The sequence below is a fragment of the Notothenia rossii genome (genome assembly GCF_949606895.1).
Source record: "Notothenia rossii genome assembly, chromosome: 2".
NCBI classification, from domain to species: Eukaryota; Metazoa; Chordata; class Actinopteri; order Perciformes; family Nototheniidae; genus Notothenia; species Notothenia rossii.
In genome coordinates, this window is record NC_136904.1 from 60,918,169 (window position 1) to 60,935,463 (window position 17,295).

General features: G+C 43.8%; 1 protein-coding gene and 1 long non-coding RNA gene across 5 annotated transcripts; both read right to left on the minus strand.

The window, feature by feature from the left end:
• Nucleotides 1-394: 394 nt before the first annotated feature.
• LOC307029175 lies at nucleotides 395-4,665 on the minus strand. 4 transcript variants are annotated; one of them, XR_013805245.1, is made up of 3 exons: nucleotides 4,248-4,665; nucleotides 3,797-3,857; nucleotides 395-3,714 (listed from the first exon to the last, which is right to left on the minus strand). It is a non-coding gene; the product is annotated as an uncharacterized lncRNA (long non-coding RNA). The 4 variants fall into 4 exon arrangements; XR_013805246.1 differs by having other exon boundaries at nucleotides 395-3,009; nucleotides 3,189-3,857; XR_013805248.1 differs by having other exon boundaries at nucleotides 395-528; nucleotides 966-3,857; nucleotides 4,248-4,387.
• A 7,843-nt stretch (nucleotides 4,666-12,508) lies between these two features.
• LOC307029169 (protein FAM200A-like) lies at nucleotides 12,509-16,293 on the minus strand. Its single transcript, XM_079664893.1, has 2 exons — nucleotides 13,210-16,293; nucleotides 12,509-12,676 (listed from the first exon to the last, which is right to left on the minus strand). Exon 1 carries the CDS (start codon nucleotides 15,097-15,099, stop codon nucleotides 13,213-13,215), a length of 1,887 nt encoding a protein of 628 aa, XP_079521019.1. The 5' UTR covers nucleotides 15,100-16,293; the 3' UTR covers nucleotides 12,509-12,676; nucleotides 13,210-13,212.
• Between the last annotated feature and the right edge of the window lie 1,002 nt (nucleotides 16,294-17,295).

Sequence of the window (17,295 nt, forward strand, 5' to 3'; positions counted from 1 at the left end):
GGGAGGGGATCTAAAGGAATGCTTCAAAATTTAGATTAGATTCATTTCTACCATTTTCTTAAATTCATGGTAGTTTTAGTAATCCCATGGTAATTGAGGGCGCAAGTTATCTAAATGACTAATGTCATCTTTTTGGCTTTCAGAAAGGACAGGAGACCGACAGGTGACTATCAAAGTCGCCACCATGGTTTGCTGTGCTGCCTGGGGATGCTCAAATCGCTCCGAGAAAGGAGTACGAATGTACAGCTTCCCCACTGACACAGAGCGGCGGAAAAAATGGCTGGCTCAAGTCAGCAGGAGCAATTTCATGACCAACAGCAAAAAAATAAGTGAGGTAATTATATACAAACACTGCATTTGCACTTTTTCACAAAACAAAAACCACACCATTGGGAAAGCTTAATGTTTTGTTTAATACAAAAAAACAGGGAAAGGCTTGAACAACACTGAGAGTTGAGACTCAGGGTGCAGGGTGAGGGTCTCAGTGCAGGTATTCAGGCTCCATTGAATCCCCCTCTGGTTCTTGTGCTGAAAGAGGGAGTAACAGACAGGAGAAAGGGTTATACATACCTATATAGCACACCTATTGGATGGGAAATTGCCTTGGGGAGATAAGGCGTGGTCTTTGTTCCCAACTGAAGTTATGGAACTTTATTATTTGTGAGTTTAACAAAGTATGAGAAATGGCATCAGTAACAGATGTGATATGAATTTCTATAAAGTTGTCTCACATTCTTGGTCATATTTTATATACAGTATGTAATGAGTATAACATGTCCAGTAAGTATAAAGTGTTTCCTAATACTGTGTATTCAACCACTATGGAATATGTATGTGGGCAGACAAAACTGAGTTGTTTTGTGTGTGAAGTAACCTCAAGTCACTCCGCAGGCACATTTTGATGCAGACCAGTTTGTCAAGACAAATAAGGGCAAGACTAGGCTGAGAGCAGAGGCTATACCCACCATCTTCGTGCATCGCCCTGTGGTCAAAAAGAGAAGGGCCCCTGCACCACGATTCACCCCGGGACCTGTATCTACAAAGCCCATAGCTCATGATCACAGCTATAGAGTGAAAGGTGACACAGGTATAATAAGTATAAACTCTTAGTAACAAAAGTAATATTTCTTATTTTTAAGTGGTATAATATTTTAAATGTTCGAAAATGTACAGTGCCATGTCTTCTACATTACATTACATTGCATTTAGCTGACGCTTTTATCCAAAGCGACTTACAATAAGTACATTCGACCGGGAAGATACAACCTTGAAGAAAACAGAATCATATAAGTACATCAGGTTTCATAGAGCCAAGATTTCAAGTGCTACTCAACTGGCTTTAGATAAGCCAGCCCTTTATTAGTATATAAGTGCTTTGTTAGTAATTCTATCGCTCGAAGTGGAGTCGAAAGAGATGAGTTTTCAGTCTGCGCTGGAAGATGTGCAAGCTATCTGCTGTCCTGATTTCAATGGGGAGCTCATTCCACCATTTTGGAGCCAGGATAGCATACCCACGTGTTTTTGCTGATGGGAACTTGGGTCCCCCTCGCAGTGCGGGTGCAGCGAGCTGTTTGGCCGATGCAGAGCTGAGTGCACGTGCTGGGGTGTACGGTTTAACCATCTCCTGGATGTAGGAAGGGCCAGATCCATTCACAGCATGGTACGCAAGTACCAGTGTCTTGAAGTGGATTCTAGCAGTTACCGGAAGTCAGTGAAGGGAGCGGAGGAGCGGCGTGGTGTGGGAGAATTTAGGAAGGTTGAAGACCAGACGAGCCGCTGCATTTTGGATGAGCAGCAGAGGTCGGATGGCACATGCAGGTAGACCAGCCAGGAGGGAGTTGGAGTAGTCTAGGCGTGAGATGACAAGAGCCTGGACCAGAACCTGCGCTGATTTCTGGGTCAGCTGGGGACGTATCCTCCTGATGTTGTAAAGCGTGTATCTGCAGCAGCGGGTTGTAGCAGCAATGTTTGCAGTGAAGGACAGTTTGTTATCTAGGATCACACCCAGATTCCTTGCAGTCTGAGTCGGGGAAACAACAGAGGTGCCGATGTTGATTGTTAGGTCAAGAGTGGGACAATCTTTTCCCGGAAGGAAAAGCAGTTCAGTCTGGTCAAGGTTGAGCTTGAGGTGATGAGCAGACATCCACCGAGAGATGTCTGCTAGGCAAGCAGAGATGTGTGCGACGACCTGGGTCTCTGAGCGGGGAAAGGACAGAATTAGTTGGGTGTCGTCAGCGCAGCAGTGGTATGAAAAACCATGCGGGCTAATGACAGATCCGAGCGAGTTTGTGTACAAGGAGAAGAGGAGGGGACCAAGAACAGAGCACTGAGGGACCCCTGTAGTTAATTGACAAGGGTCGGACTCTGACCCTCTCCAAGTAACCCTGTAGGTGCGGTCTTTGAGGTATGAGGTGAGGAGGGAAAGTGCAGAGCCTGAAACTCTAAGTTCTTGGAGAGTGCGAAGGAGGATCTGATGGTTCACCGTGTCGAATGCAGCAGACAGGTCCAAAAGGATGATGACAGAGGAGAGGGATGTTGCTTTAGCAGTGTGCAGTTCCTCAGAGACAGCAAGGAGAGCAGTTTCTGTTTCTGCCTTGAAACCAGACTGGTGCGTATACAGAAGGTTGTTCTGATGGAGATAACAGGAGAGTTGTTTAAAGACAGCGCGTTCAAGTGTTTTATACAGGAACGGGAGGAGAGAGACAGGCCTGTAGTTTATAACATCAGACGGGTTGAGAGTGGAAAGTGGTTCTACTTACGTTAGTCTCAAAGATTGAGGGAAGAAGGGATGAGGAGACTGAGAGAAAGGAAAGTGAGGGTGAAGAAAGAGAGGACATGGCTAGTGAAGAGAGACAGGGAGGGCGGACACCACCCACTCAGCCAGCAGCCAGTCAGCATACGAGGGAACCAGCAGCCAGTCAGCATACGAGGGAACCAGCAGCCAGTCAGCATACGAGGGAACCAGCAGCAAGTTAGCATACGAGGGAACCAGCAGCCAGTCAAACAGATCTATTGAAAAGATTTAAGAGAAAATTAAAGAGCCAAGAAGGAATCACCAAAAAAGCAAAGGCTGCACTAAGAACAATCAGGAAGGAAAATGCAGCTCTCAAGAAAACCATGAAAATTAGGGACAACAAATATAAGAAAACGTTTTCAAATGACCAACTTAAGGCATTAGGCAGACTCACCACAAAGGGGATGAAATGGAGCAATGGGACAATTAAGAAGGCTTTAAAAATGTGCTTTGCGTGCGGACCAACGGGTTACAAAACCCTTTTTTTGCAGATTCCCCTTCCAGGAATAAGGACACTGCAAAGAAGGATGCAATGTGTTAAGTTTGAGCCTGATGTGTAACAGCTAACATCACTCCCCCTCCACCTGCCAGCACCCAGCCAGAGGAGCGCAAACAACAAAAACAAGCAAGCTGTCCCGTCATGTACCTGGAAGTTTGGGTTGGCAAAATGGAGTAAGAGAGGGACTTGAAAAACCTTGGTGGCTCTCTACTCATGTTGTTACAGTTGTCTTGGTTGCAGCTCTCAAGTTTAATTTTTTTGCCATTTCCACATCTTTAGAAAATATGAAATAAATGAAGTGAAATCAACCTCTCCTCTGGAGAACAAACTTTGATTTCTCTGTCTTGTGAGTTTGCAGTCTTGTAGTTTTGCTCCTCCACCTGTAACATCACTGCCCCTCCACCTGCCATACAGTAGGTTACTAACACGATTACTTATATAATACAGTGATCGAATACATGTTTAGTATGCTTACTTATATAAAACAGTAGTATTAAACTTACCTTGTGTTTTCACTCTCACTTAAGTCCCTCTCCCTTTGCCATCAATCCAAAATCAGCTGAGCTGCTTCATTATACAGACAGGTAATAATCAACATAATCACAAGGACACAATATGGCTCTGCTAAAAACACTTACTCTCAAACGCACCAAAGTTATATTTATCCAATATTTAACTCCCTCCGCCCCCGCATACAATCCCGTTTAGAAGCCCCTCTTCTCTAATTCAACAACGTTGGACGAAATGACATTAAGAGAACGGAATTTACAATTAAAAGGCTGTTCAACGTGTGTTGCTAACTTGATCCGGTATCCTAGCTTTATCTGTTATCTGTAAACGTTCCCTAAATCTACTAATTTAGGGATAGTCCACTGACATCCTTTAATACACATGTTAATTTGAATCAGATTTACTGATAATATCCGCAATATAAATCTTTAAACTTCTTCTTACCTTTAAAAGTCTGTCACGAACGGTCTATTATGCTGCAACTCTACAGCTCTGCTAGCCTTGGCGCTAACTTCCGGGGAACGATTGAGAGGCTCCACGATCCGCCATTGCTGTAAAAAAGTGGTCCATTGGAGTGAACGGAGATGACGTAACTCTCAGTCTATATGGCGCTGCTCAGAAGTAATCTGGAAGGAAACTGATCACAACGTGTCCTCATTACTTCTGTTTCACCTGCACCATACAGGTTGGTAAACTGTGCATACATCACAATGAATCCCCCATAAGGTTTGTGAAGATAATATGTAACGGCCCGCTAACATTTAAAGACTTTGTAGCGCTGTTTACATGTGTAAAACCGTTAAATAGTGTGTGTGTGTGTATAGAGTGGCGAAGTCCCTCCCCTTCCGGGGGAGCTCCATGGGACCTTATTTCGGAAAAATTATGTATTGAAGTCAATGGAGAGACAAAGATTATCTTTCGATCCCGTTTGAATTGTGCCAGAAATTACACATGATGTTTGTCAATTTAAAAGATAATTTTGCAAGTCAAATTTTTTTAAATGTGTCGTAAAACTGTGAAGTAACACATTTTTCTGTGTGAAACACTCAATGAACTACATCTCTGGTCTCGCAGACTAGCCCAACAACACACGTCACCAAGATGGCCATCACTACTGTCTTGTCAAAAAAGTGATTGACAACCCTCACTATCACCACAATGAAACATGTCCAGAAGAATGTCATGCAAAGCTGCCTGCCTGCCTGCCTGCCTGCCTGCAGGCACTGCCTGCCTGCCTGCCTGCCTTTGATTCTCTCTGAACTGCCTGATCTTTTTAATGTTTAATGTCAACCATTTGTGCAGATAGCATGAAGTAGAACAGATCGCCGATGCTAATGTAGCGTTTGCGTTAGCATTTCTCCCCTGGGCTTAAATCAGGTGTCTCAGACTCCAGGCCCGCGGGCCACGTCTGGCCCGCGAGACAGTTTCTCATGGCACCTTTGTTGATATCATGTAATAGTGTTAATCTGGCCCGCGCGTTTACGTTTGCGCTTTATATTTCAATTTTATTTTTCCCGCTGCTGCTGCTGCTGCTGGCAGGGAACTGCTGCGCGGAGTTCCCTCGCCCCTCCCCCCTCCGAGGGAACTCCGCCACACGTCAATCAAATGCGCGCAGCGGAATCAATCCAGAGTGATCCAAAAGTATATCGCCATATCTTCATCAAAACTTTCAGGGAAAAGAAAAATTGATGATGACCACAGAACATTTCAGGAGAAGTGGGAGACTGAATATTTTTTGGTTGAGTACAGGGGAAACGCAACGTGCCTTATATGCACAGAGAAAATCGCTGTATACAAGGAGTATAACGTCAAACGTCACTACTCAACTAAACATGCAGAGTATGCAAAATACCTGGGAGATGAGAGAGAGAAAAAAGTCACAGAGCTAAAAAACATTCTATGGAAGCAACAAAATCTCTTCAAGAAAGGAAGCAATGAGGCTGATTTAGCAGTCGAAGCTAGCTATGTGGTGAGTGAGATGATTGCTAGAGCGGGAAAGCCGTTTACGGAAGGCGAGTTTGTAAAAAAATGCATGTTACAGGCTGCAAGTATAGTCTGTCCGGAAAAGAAGGGTCAGTTCAACAACATCAGCCTGTCAGCTAACACAGTGGCAGAGCGCATTTCTGACTTATCAAGTGACATATATGAACAGCTGTGTGACAAAGCCAAACTTTTCCGTGCATAGTCTGTGGCTCTTGATGAGAGCACAGACATCACTGACACCGCTCAGCTCGCAATGTATGTCCGTGGTGTTGATGACAATTTTGAAGTGACAGAGGAGTTGCTTACAGTGAAACCAATGCATGGCCAGACCACCGCTCAGGAGATATTTCAGCAACTGTGTGATGCCATTGCGGATATCGGTCTGCCATGGAAGAGGTATGTTGGAATTACGACGGACGGAGCGCCATCAATGACAGGGAGAAAAAATGGGCTGGTGGCACTTGTTCAAAGAAAACTGGAGGAGGAGGGTGTGGAGGAGGCTATTGCTCTGCACTGCATTATCCATCAGCAGGCCCTTTGCAGCAAATGCTTGAAGTTTGACAATGTGATGTCTGTCGTTGTGAAATGCATCAACCATATCAGATCCAGGGGCTTAAAGCACCGCCAGTTCCGTGCTTTTTTGGAGGAAATTGAGTCAGAATATGAGGATGTGCTCTACTTCACAGAGGTACGTTGGCTCAGCAGGGGAAACGTCCTGAAGAGGTTTTTTGAGTTGAGAACAGAACTGAAAGTATTCATGCTGGAGAAGGGTGGGATGGCTGTTCCCGAGCTGAGTGATCCCAAATGGCTCATGGACTTAGCTTTTCTTGTTGACATCACGCAGGAGCTGAATGCTCTGAATAAGAAGTTGCAGGGCCAGGGCCAACTTGTTAGTGCAGCATATGACAATGTCAGAGCATTCTCTACAAAACTGATGTTATGGAAAGCCCAGCTCCCTCAGAAAAACCTCTGCCATTTCCCAGCATGCAAGGCTCTCATGGACAGGGGCACAGCATTCAGTTGTTAAGCTACAGGAGGAATTCGATCAGCGGTTTGCAGACTTCAAGACACACAGAGCCACTTTCCAAATGTTTGCAGACCCCTTCTCCTTTGATGTGGAAAATGCCCCTGGTGTGCTTCAAATGGAGCTCATCGACCTGCAGTGCAATTCTGAGCTCAAAGCCAAGTTCAGGGAAGTGAATGGGAAAGCAGACAAGCTTGGACAGTTCATGAGAGAATTGCCCCCCTCCTTCCCTGAGATTTCCAAGATGTTCAAGCGGACCATGTGCCTTTTTGGGAGCACATATATGTGTGAACAGTTCTTCTCCACCATGAACTTCAATAAGTCAAAGTACAGACTTACTGATGCACATCTTCAAGCCATACTGAGGGTTTCAACTAATTCCTCCCTCAAACCAAATGTGGCTCAGCTGTGTGAGAGGAAGCGCTGCCAGGTCTCTACCAGCAAGGAGTAGGCAAGAAAGAGCAACTGTACATAGTTATGTTGTGAAGAACAGTTCATGTTAAGAAGATGTTGAATAACTGTTAATGTTGTATTTTTTAATAAATGTTTTGCGGAATATTTGAAGCGGCCCAGACTTGCCCAGACTCTACGTCCAGCGGCCCCCAGGTAAATTGAGTCTGAGACCCCTGGCTTAAATGGTGTATTATAGAATGATCACACCTGTGTGACAGTAGGCTACTCTTCAAAAGGTTCACGAAATATGACTAGGCTACTACTCTTACTGTTTAACATTTTGGGCTACTTGATGTTACTTCATGTTAAGGCTAATAAAAATGACAAGGCTAAGACTGTAATGCTAAATAACGTTTGTTGTGAACGTATCTCAAATACGTTTATTTTCTACATATCTTTTATAAACATACAGATGGAGCACTGAATTTCGGACTCCAGCTTCCAGCCTACCACCAGCCAAAGACCAGTATAGAGGAATGTTAAGCCCTCCCACTATTTTCCAAGAGGGCGTTGCCAGATTTTCAATTTCAGGTTTTAACCAGGAGATGGCACTTCATTCACAAATACAGAAAGACAAGTTTCATGGACTTTCAGTTGTGTTTTGAAGAGCATTTGAACACATCAATATTTTAGATCAACTAAAGTATATCTAATCTTGTAATTCAATAATATATAGTCTTTATATATAAAATAATCATAATTATAATGTAAATGTTTACATTACACTTCTTTATTTGTTATGCTCATACTTTAACCTTTACAATCGTTTGCTTTAATATGCAGTATATTTTTGTGTTTGCTTCCTCCTGCTCCCTTTCGGACACATACTGTATGATTTATTATTATTATTAATATGAAGATATTATTAAGATAAGATAAGATGTTACTTTATTGATTGAACATTTTAGTTTAGAATGTGCTTTCCCACGGTAATTCAGAAGGCTCACAGGTCACATTCCGACCATTATTTAAAACAATAGGTGCTTTCACACCTTCTACAGTTTGATTTGTATAGAGGGAGCTCTGTCAGTTTTCGAATTACCCATTTGCTTTCGGGGTGCCCTATTTTTCAGAGCACATCCTGCTACTAAATATGTCACACGCACGCTCTGTTGACTGGCGCAGCAGCGCGGATGCGATCAATTGCTATAAAAACACTCTTCTACTAATACAGACGGTGTCACTATGCCGGAGGATGTGGCCGTTGTTGAAGCCTCTTCAGGCTCCGCATCGGCAGGCCTCTCCCTCGGTGTGGAGCTGTCAAACTCGACCCTAACGCCGCTTACAGCCGGCCAACTAAAAGTTGTTTTCCGTTCACGTTGTCATTTTTAGACTCCTTGGCTTCTCTGCTTGTGAATCCAAAAGCTGTGACGCTTGGCTGTTTTCGTTTTGCCATATTTTTTTATTACACAGCCAGAGTTAAAAAAATATCAATATGAACATTTGAAATACCGCGCCGGCATCACCGCCATAATCATAGCAACGTAAGTAAGAATGCAGCGCCGCCACATACAGATGGCAACACCCAGACATATTCACAAATATAAAACAAATATTCAGAAACTGTAATGAACAATAACTATTATTTATTTCAAGAACTGTTATTTACAGAAACTCAACATTTCTAATCTGTGTGACACAAATATGCACGACTGTTTTGGGCTCCCCCTATTTATCTCAAAGTCAGCCTTCAGGGGAGCTCCCTCCCTCTTCGGGGGAGCCAAGCTCCTCCTAGCTGCCCCCCATTTCGAACAGTGTCTGGCTGAATGGCCAGCGATTAAGTGCGGCGCATTTGTCATAGGTGATCAGAGCTAACTGCCTGCCGTCAGATTTCATTTAAAAAACAGATCTGATTTTAAGACTATTTCTGCGCTCATAAAGAATGATAAGAATAAGAATAATGCGTATTGAACTGGTTTCATTAATTAGTGAGTTCATTTAACACTAGAACCGCCAATCGGGTCAATTTGTGTGATGTGTGTTGTGTGTGTGCAATGTAACTTTTTTTCAATAAAATATTAAAGTCTCCCAGTCCCTGACTTTTCCTGAAAGTGTGTTATGTAGCACCCTATGTTGTTAAAAATTGCATTCTAATAGCGGGATTTGACGGGTTTAGGTAGGCCTATACAAAAACCTCTGGCGGTTCTAGTGTTAAGGTAATTAGGTACAGTAGAAGCCCTTTTTTTTTATCAGTAACGAATTTAGCAGTTGAACATAAAAGTCAACTAACTGAGGGTCACTTGCAATGACAGTGTTGTGTCCAACTGTAAGCTTGTCACTCAGAGTAACCTACCGTTAAATTAGCTGCTGGAGAAGAAAGATCAAGGGGGGAGGGGGGGAGAGAGCTGTGGTTGATGGGCCATTAGTTGTGTAAATACACAGCTGAGAGCTGCCGTTTCATTCAGACTGTTTAAAAAACTGTAACAACGGACTATTTTTCTTAGCGGATGCATGTTAATTTAAATCAATACATACAACTATTTTTTAAATCAATACATACAACTATTTTTTAAATCAATAAAAAAAAATTCTAAATCCATAAAAGCATTTCAATTAATATTGGGAGTCATGTCGTTACTTTGTTGAGAATTTGGCCGTGTAATAAGCGGGATAATTTGCAGCGACTTGTTCCTTATGGGGAAAATAACACCCGTCATGTGTGTGTAGTAGAGGTGTGTGTGGTTAAAACACTTTCATGAAGTGAAGGAATTTCCTTCTATAAAACAGCTGTGGGCAGCAGTGAGTGTCACGGACATGAATTCATAGATCAAGGCAGACTGGTGCACACTCTCCTGTCCTGCCAGGCGACACGCCCGTTCTAAGCCGTGTCCCTCACTCCTCACATCCCAAGCATCCCCACAAGTGTATTATGATGTTACATCTCAGATGTTATGTTTCAGTTGTGCTCTGTCTATGTTCAGTGATGCAAACTTGTCACCTTTCGGCGAAATTCGCCGTTTTGAATCCAAAATAAGTCGTTTGTGTGATTCATGTAGATCTGCAATACAAATATTTTTGGGGTATGGGGGGGGCTGGGACCCGGAGTAATCTGCGGCCGTGAGCTGTTATGTGCCATAATGACACGCATGGTGTTCTTTTTTTATATATTATAATGAAGTACGAGCTGTGTGAACGAGTCTTCCTGCCTGTCGGCTCTGCTCATGGATGTATAATAAGGCTCTGCTGCTCCGAGATGATGGTCTAGCTTCAGCAGCTACATTACCTACGGGTGCGTTCGTTAATATTAACTGTGCGTCCGGAGTCACTGTGGCACAGACTGGACCGCTGGTGAACAGCTGTTAGAACGGGCCGTTCAGGTGTTCAGAGCAGAGCTCCCTGTCGGAACGGCAGAGCGTGATGTGAACTGAAAAGTTTTTCTGTGGCAATATTATTTAAGGAATCGTTGAGCTAGCTAGCTAGCATACATTGTCACTATCTGCTAACATTAGCTTTAGCCTTCTATTTCTAATAGTTTTTTTCATAGGCTATAAACAGAGGTGGTATATTGTACTTGAGTAAAAGTAGAAGTACTCAGATCTTGTACTTGAGTAAAAGTAATAGTCCCAGAGTGTAGGAATACTCTGTTACAGTAAAAGTCCTGCATTCAAAATATTCCTCAAGTAAAAGTAGAAAAGTATTATCATCAAAATATAGTGAAAGTAGCGACAGTAAAAGTAGTCATTGTGCAGATTGGTCCATTTCAGAATAAAAGATATGATATGTTTTATAATGATTGATCATGAAAGTGTTCTCAAAGCTGCTAAAGGTGCAGCTAGTTTGAATGACTTTGTATACTGCAGGGTAGCTTGTGGATTTACTCCAGGTGGAACTAAAGTCTGATTTAACACTTGATTATATTTCACTTAATTAATCCAGATCTGTGAAGTAACTAAAGGTATTAAATACATGTAATGGAGTCAAAGTAAACCATGTGTAGATCATTCTCATATGATTAAGTTTGTCCTTTGCAGGCCACCGTAGATGGTGCGCCACCCGGTGACGTGTTAAGATAATAGGCATTCAGTTGTTAGTCGGCATGCAACGTACGTTCACTGTTCATGCTGTGGTCATAAATAAAGCCACCACTTGCCTATGCATTGTGTATTCCTTGTACATACACACATGCATGTATTAAGAAGTATCGACAACTTCTACATGGTGTCAGAAGTGGGATTGAGACCAAAGGCCTGGCCACACTGCCTTGCTGCTTAAAGGAGCAGCACCATTCGTTGCCTTTCTTCATAGTGAACAAAGATGTGCAGCCACTACTGGGATTTCGGGCATGCGTGGACATGGGAATTGTCACATTGAGCAAAGATGTCCACCAGATCACTACGGAAAGCAACACGGATTTCACCACACAGACACTCATGCAGTACAAAGACCTGTTTGATGATGAACTTGGAGAACTACCAATCACTTACTCCATGACAGTTGATCGTAGTGTACAACCTGTGGTTAGACCTGCCCACCGCATTCCTATTGCAATGCAAGACAGAGTTAAAGCTGAACTTAACCGCATGCAAAACATAGGTGTCATTATACCAGTTACTGAGCCCACAGACTGGGTCTCATCTATGGTGGCAGCACACAAAAAAGACAAGCAGGAAATAAGACTGTGTATCAATCCACAAGACCTCAACACAGCGCTGAAAAGACCACATCACCCTATGAGAACAGTAGAAGAAGTTGCAGCACAGATGTCAGGAGCAAAAGTGTTTTCTGTGCTAGATGCTAAAAGCTCCTTCTGGCAGATACGTCTCGACAAGAAATCCTCCATGTTGACAACCTTCAGTACTCCATTTGGGCGGTACAGATTCCTAAGGATGCCCTTCGGCATTAGCTCTGCTCGTGAGGTATTTCAACGCTCGATGGAACAGCTATTTGCAGGTTACCCATGTTCTGTCATCGTTGACGACATCATCATTGGTGGCCGCGGAGTCGCTGAGCATGATGCCAACCTCAAGAAGGTGCTGGAACGAGTGAGAGAAGTCAACCTAAAGCTGAATCCAGCCAAGTGCAAGTTTCGCCTGGATCATGTAGGACAGGGTTCCCCAATTATATTTACCAAAGGGCCAATTTTTTTCAAGCATGACAAGCTAAGGGCCAAAATGCTATGTGTCACTAAAAGTTGTTTTACACTATGTGCAGATGTTACCTCTATTATAATTGTTGTAGTAGTGGCAGTAGTAATTAAACAAACCCTGTGTTGAGAGTAAAGGAAAAATGCATCCTTGAAACAAAATTAGACCGAAATCAAACATTTATTAACAATAATAATAAATAAATGCTTTAACAAATACAAATGATTTTGCTGTGGTCTGATGGGGCATAACAATAAAACAAAAATAAAAAACAACAGAGTGAACTCTGATCAAATAGTCAGACAGGTCCACATCCAATTCAGCAAACACTGTAACACACACACACACACACACACACACACACACACACACACACACACACACACACACACACACACACACACACACACACACACACACACACACACACACACACACACACACACACACACACACTGGGAAAGACAGGAAGACAGAGAGAGAGTTTCAGTTAGTTACTTTTATAATGTCGTACCAAATTCACCACATTATCAGTTTTAACATTTTTAAATATGTGTACCAAATAATATCAGGCTGTAAATAACAAATAGCATTGGTTTTTTTTTACTTTATTTTTAATATATTATTTTAATGTTGTATTCAATTTAACCAGTTTGTGGGCTGTTGTTAAAAGCCCTGCATTATCCAAGGTTTTTTATCTATCATATTAATAATTTGTTTTTAATTACGCTGCGTAGCATTTTATTTAGGAAATGAATGTACATATAAAATATAACTATAAAATGGTTATTTTTGTCTTAATAATTATTATACCACAATAGAATTGACAAATTGCAAAAATAAATTGATGTTGTTCACTCACCAATCAGTGAGAGAAGTGAGAGCGGCGGGATGAGGCAACCTGTCTGATGTTGGGCTTGTATTCTGTTGTGGCAATCCTGAGGCACTGTCCAAGATGTGCACTGGAGAGTCTGTTCCTGTCCTGGCTTTTGATAGCATTCATTGAAGAAAATCCTGATTCGCAGATGTATGTTGAGGGGAACCTTGTGAGTAGGAACATAGCAATAGCTCTGGTGTTTTTGAAACGAGCTTGGGGAACCATGTTGATCCAAAAGTCACACACTGGTGCATCCTTGTGTTGAGCTTTCAGCAACTCAGAGCTTCCCATCTCTAAGACCTCCATCTGAAGAGCTCCCTCTTCTATGGAAGGCACCAGCCTTTTGGCCTCTCCAGTCCACTGCCCGTCTGCTGACACAGAGAACGGCTGTCTGAGGAAGAGGAGGATGTCACGTGAGATTTTAGGGGAGCTTTCAAATCGCTCCTTGAAGTTTTCTGCCAGTTTTGACACAAAATCCTTCATTACTGGATCTTCCGGCATTTCATTCTTCTCGCAGTGCTCACGCAGACGTGGAAAGTGCAGCTTCCTCCCATGAATATCTCTCTCCAAAAGGTGCAGCTTTGACCGAAAAGCTTCAACCGCCTCATACATCTCAGCAACAGTGTGGTTCTTGCCTTGCAGCTGCAGGTTAAGGTGATTTAGATGAGACATGATGTCACACAAAAAATGAACATCTGCTATCACCTTGGTGTCAGTTAAAAAGCTCAAAAACTCATGGGCTTTTTGGCCCTGCAGGCTTGATAAGAACGACACCAGTTCATCACGCAGGTCGCACACCCTCTCCAACACACGGCCCTTGCTCAGCCAGCGAACATCGTTGTGTAGTAAGAGATCCTTGTGTTCAGAGGACATTTCCTCTAGCAACGATCTAAAAAGGCGATGCTGCAGACTAGAGCTCTCACGCACAAAGTTAACCAGTCTCGTCACAGTATCCATCGTTTCTTTCATTTTTCCACACAGTTTTGCGCACAACACTGATTTGTGAATGATGCAGTGAAATGTCAGAAGCGCCGGGTTAACGGCGGAAAGCCTGCTTACCAAGCCTTTGTGCTTTCCAACCATCGACGGAGCCCCGTCGGTTACAACAGAGATGATTTGACTCACATTCAAACCATTCTTTTCGAAGAACTGTGTCAGCTCGTGGAAGATTATTTCCCCGGTTGTGTGCCCGGGCAGAGTAAGCAAACACAGCAGCTCTTCCCGGAATATCTTCCCATCAAAAAATCGTACGAACACAGACAGCTGTTCCATGTCGGTTCGGTCACAGGAGGAGTCTATGGCTAAGGATATAGCCTCTGTTTTCTTCAAATCCGTGAGTAGACTGGAAAAACACTCCTCCGCTAAAACCTCTACTCTTCTGGTTGCCGTGTTAGCCGACAGCGGCACCTGCTTTAATAGCTCTACAACCTTTTTTTGTTGGTTTTCATCATGATTTAAAACTTCATGAGCCATGTCTATCGCACACCGTTTAATTAACTCAGCATCAGCAAACGGCTTCTTGGCTCTAGCAAGCGTCCAAGAGACGTGCAATGAGGCAGCTGTTGCGCTCTCTTGTGCCGATGTTGTTTTCGACATTGTGGAAACAGAGTGCTTGTATGATGCAAGCAAACCTGCTATCTTTTGTGTGCGCTGGTCGGATTTCTCTGGATAGTTAGCATTAAAACTGGCAGCATGAATAGAGGTGAAGTGCCGCTTCAGGTTGTCTGATTTGATTACAGCTACATTCTGCATGCAAATCAAACAAGTCGGTTTAGCATTGACGTGGTCCGGTAAAAAAAAACAATACTTCTCAGTCCAGTCAGTTTTGAACTGACGGTTCTCCTGGTCTACCTTCCTCTTCTTTGCGAATTCCATCCTGGGTTTGAGTTATCCACGGCCCGTTAGTGTCATGTTGGTCAATCGCTGGGTTGGGATGACAGGCGGCTAGCTGGCGAGCTATTGTTTATATGTGTTTGCCGCTATTCCAGGTGGTGACGAGTAAGTCAAGCGCGCGAAGCACGTCTTGCATATGCACGCCATAAGGTCATGGGTCAGGTTTACGAGTGTCGACGGAGGTCAAAATAAAGCGAAACCGCGGACATTTTATTTTATGTTTTTATGTTATAACAAGTGAATGCCAGTAGATCAGCGCGGGCCATGCTATTGCCTCTCGCGGGCCGGATCTGGCCCGCGGGCCGCTAATTGGGGTTGGCTGATGTAGGATATGTAGGTCACATTTTCACAAGTGAAGGCCTAAAGGCAGACCCTTATAAGACAGATGCAATCACTAACATGCCAGTCCCCACAGACGTTGTCTCACTACAGCGTTTCCTCGGTATGGTTAACTACCTCGGCAAGTTCATCCCGAACTTCAGCGACATCGCAGCACCACTGAGAAAACTCATCCACAAGGACACTGCATGGTGTTGGTTCCAGCAGCATCAGGATGCATTTGACCTTCTTAGATCATGCTTATCAAGTCCACCTGTCCTGTCATACTATGATGTCAGAAGACCAGTCACGCTCACCTGTGATGCGTCATGCTACGGACTTGGAGCAGCGTGCATGCAAGATGGCAGGCCAGTAGCGTTTGCATCACGCACCCTCACTGACACAGAGACAAGGTATGCACAAATTGAAAAAGAACTGCTAGCTGTCGTGTTTGCCTGTACAAAATTCAAAGACTATGTGTATGGAAAGCCTGTAGTGGTGGAGACTGACCACCAACCTTTAGTGACTATCTTAAAGAAGCCCATCCACACAGCCCCTGCCCGTCTGCAGAGAATGTTGCTCCGGCTGCAGAGCTACGACATCAGTTTGGTGTACAAAAAGGGCAAGTATATGTATGTAGCAGACACACTTTCACGTGCCCCAACCACACAAACATCTCAAAGCCCTGCTGAAAATGATGCTTATGAAGTTATGTCTGTGAGCTACATCTCCACAGCCCGCTTGGAAGAACTCAGAAAGCACACAGCAGAGGACGAAGATCTGCAAGCCCTCAGTGCAGTCATTAATAGAGGATGGCCCATCCGACAGAATCAGCTCCAACCTGCTGTCCGTCTCTTCTTTCCCTACAGAGATGAATTGACAGTAGAAGAGGGAATTGTCATGAAAGGCCACAAAACTGTCATTCCTCAATCCCTGCACAGAGAGTACATCAAAATAGTGCACAGAGGGCACCCCGGCATTGAAGCAACCAAACGCAGAGCAAGAAGCATCATCTTTTGGCCAGAAATGTCTAGAGACATCACTGAGGAGTTGCTTTCATGTGCAGTGTGCAACAGCACCAGATCCCATCAGCAAAAGGAGCCCCTCCAGCTTCATCCTGTGCCAGATGTCCCATGGTCCACAGTGGCAACAGACATCTTTGAGTGGCATGGAAAACGGTATCAGGTGCTGGTTGACTCATACTCTTGCTGGTTTGAAATCGACCTTCTCCGGGATGTGACCTCATCAACTGTGATAACTAAATTGAAGAGACATTTCTCTGTTTTCGGCACACCACACACACTCATCTCTGATAATGCTGGACAGTACGCCAGTCAGCATTTCAAGGACTTTGCAAAACAGTGGGACTTTGTTCACATCACCAGCAGTCCTGAATACCCACAGTCAAACGGACTAGCAGAGAGAGCAGTTCGCAGTGCAAAGCAGCTGATGGAACGTTCACACAGAGATGGCACAGATGTCTTCCTCAACCTGGTAAATCTCAGAAACATTCCCCGTGATCTGACGTTAGGCTCTCCTGCTGAACGCCTGATGTCGCGACAAACACGTGCAGCCATCCCTCTGAGCACCAAACTGTTACAGCCAAACCCAAAAGATGCACAACTAATCAGAACACAACTCCTCAACAAGCGGCTCATCTTAAAGCGCCACTATGACATCTCAAGTTCTCCTCTAAAACCCCTGGCAGAGGGACAAGTGATCAGGATGCAGACCCCAAAAGGATACGATCGGCTTGGCGTTGTCAAGGACGTGAGCGAGAAACCACGCTCTTACATAATCCAAGCCAACGGGACTTCATACAGACGGAATCGTCGTCACATCATTCCTGTTCTCGAGCCG

Bases quoted from the DNA above. Each gene is read 5' to 3' on its own strand.
- LOC307029169 (XM_079664893.1), bottom strand. From the start codon at position 15,099: ATGGAATTCGCAAAGAAGAGGAAGGTAGACCAGGAGAACCGTCAGTTC.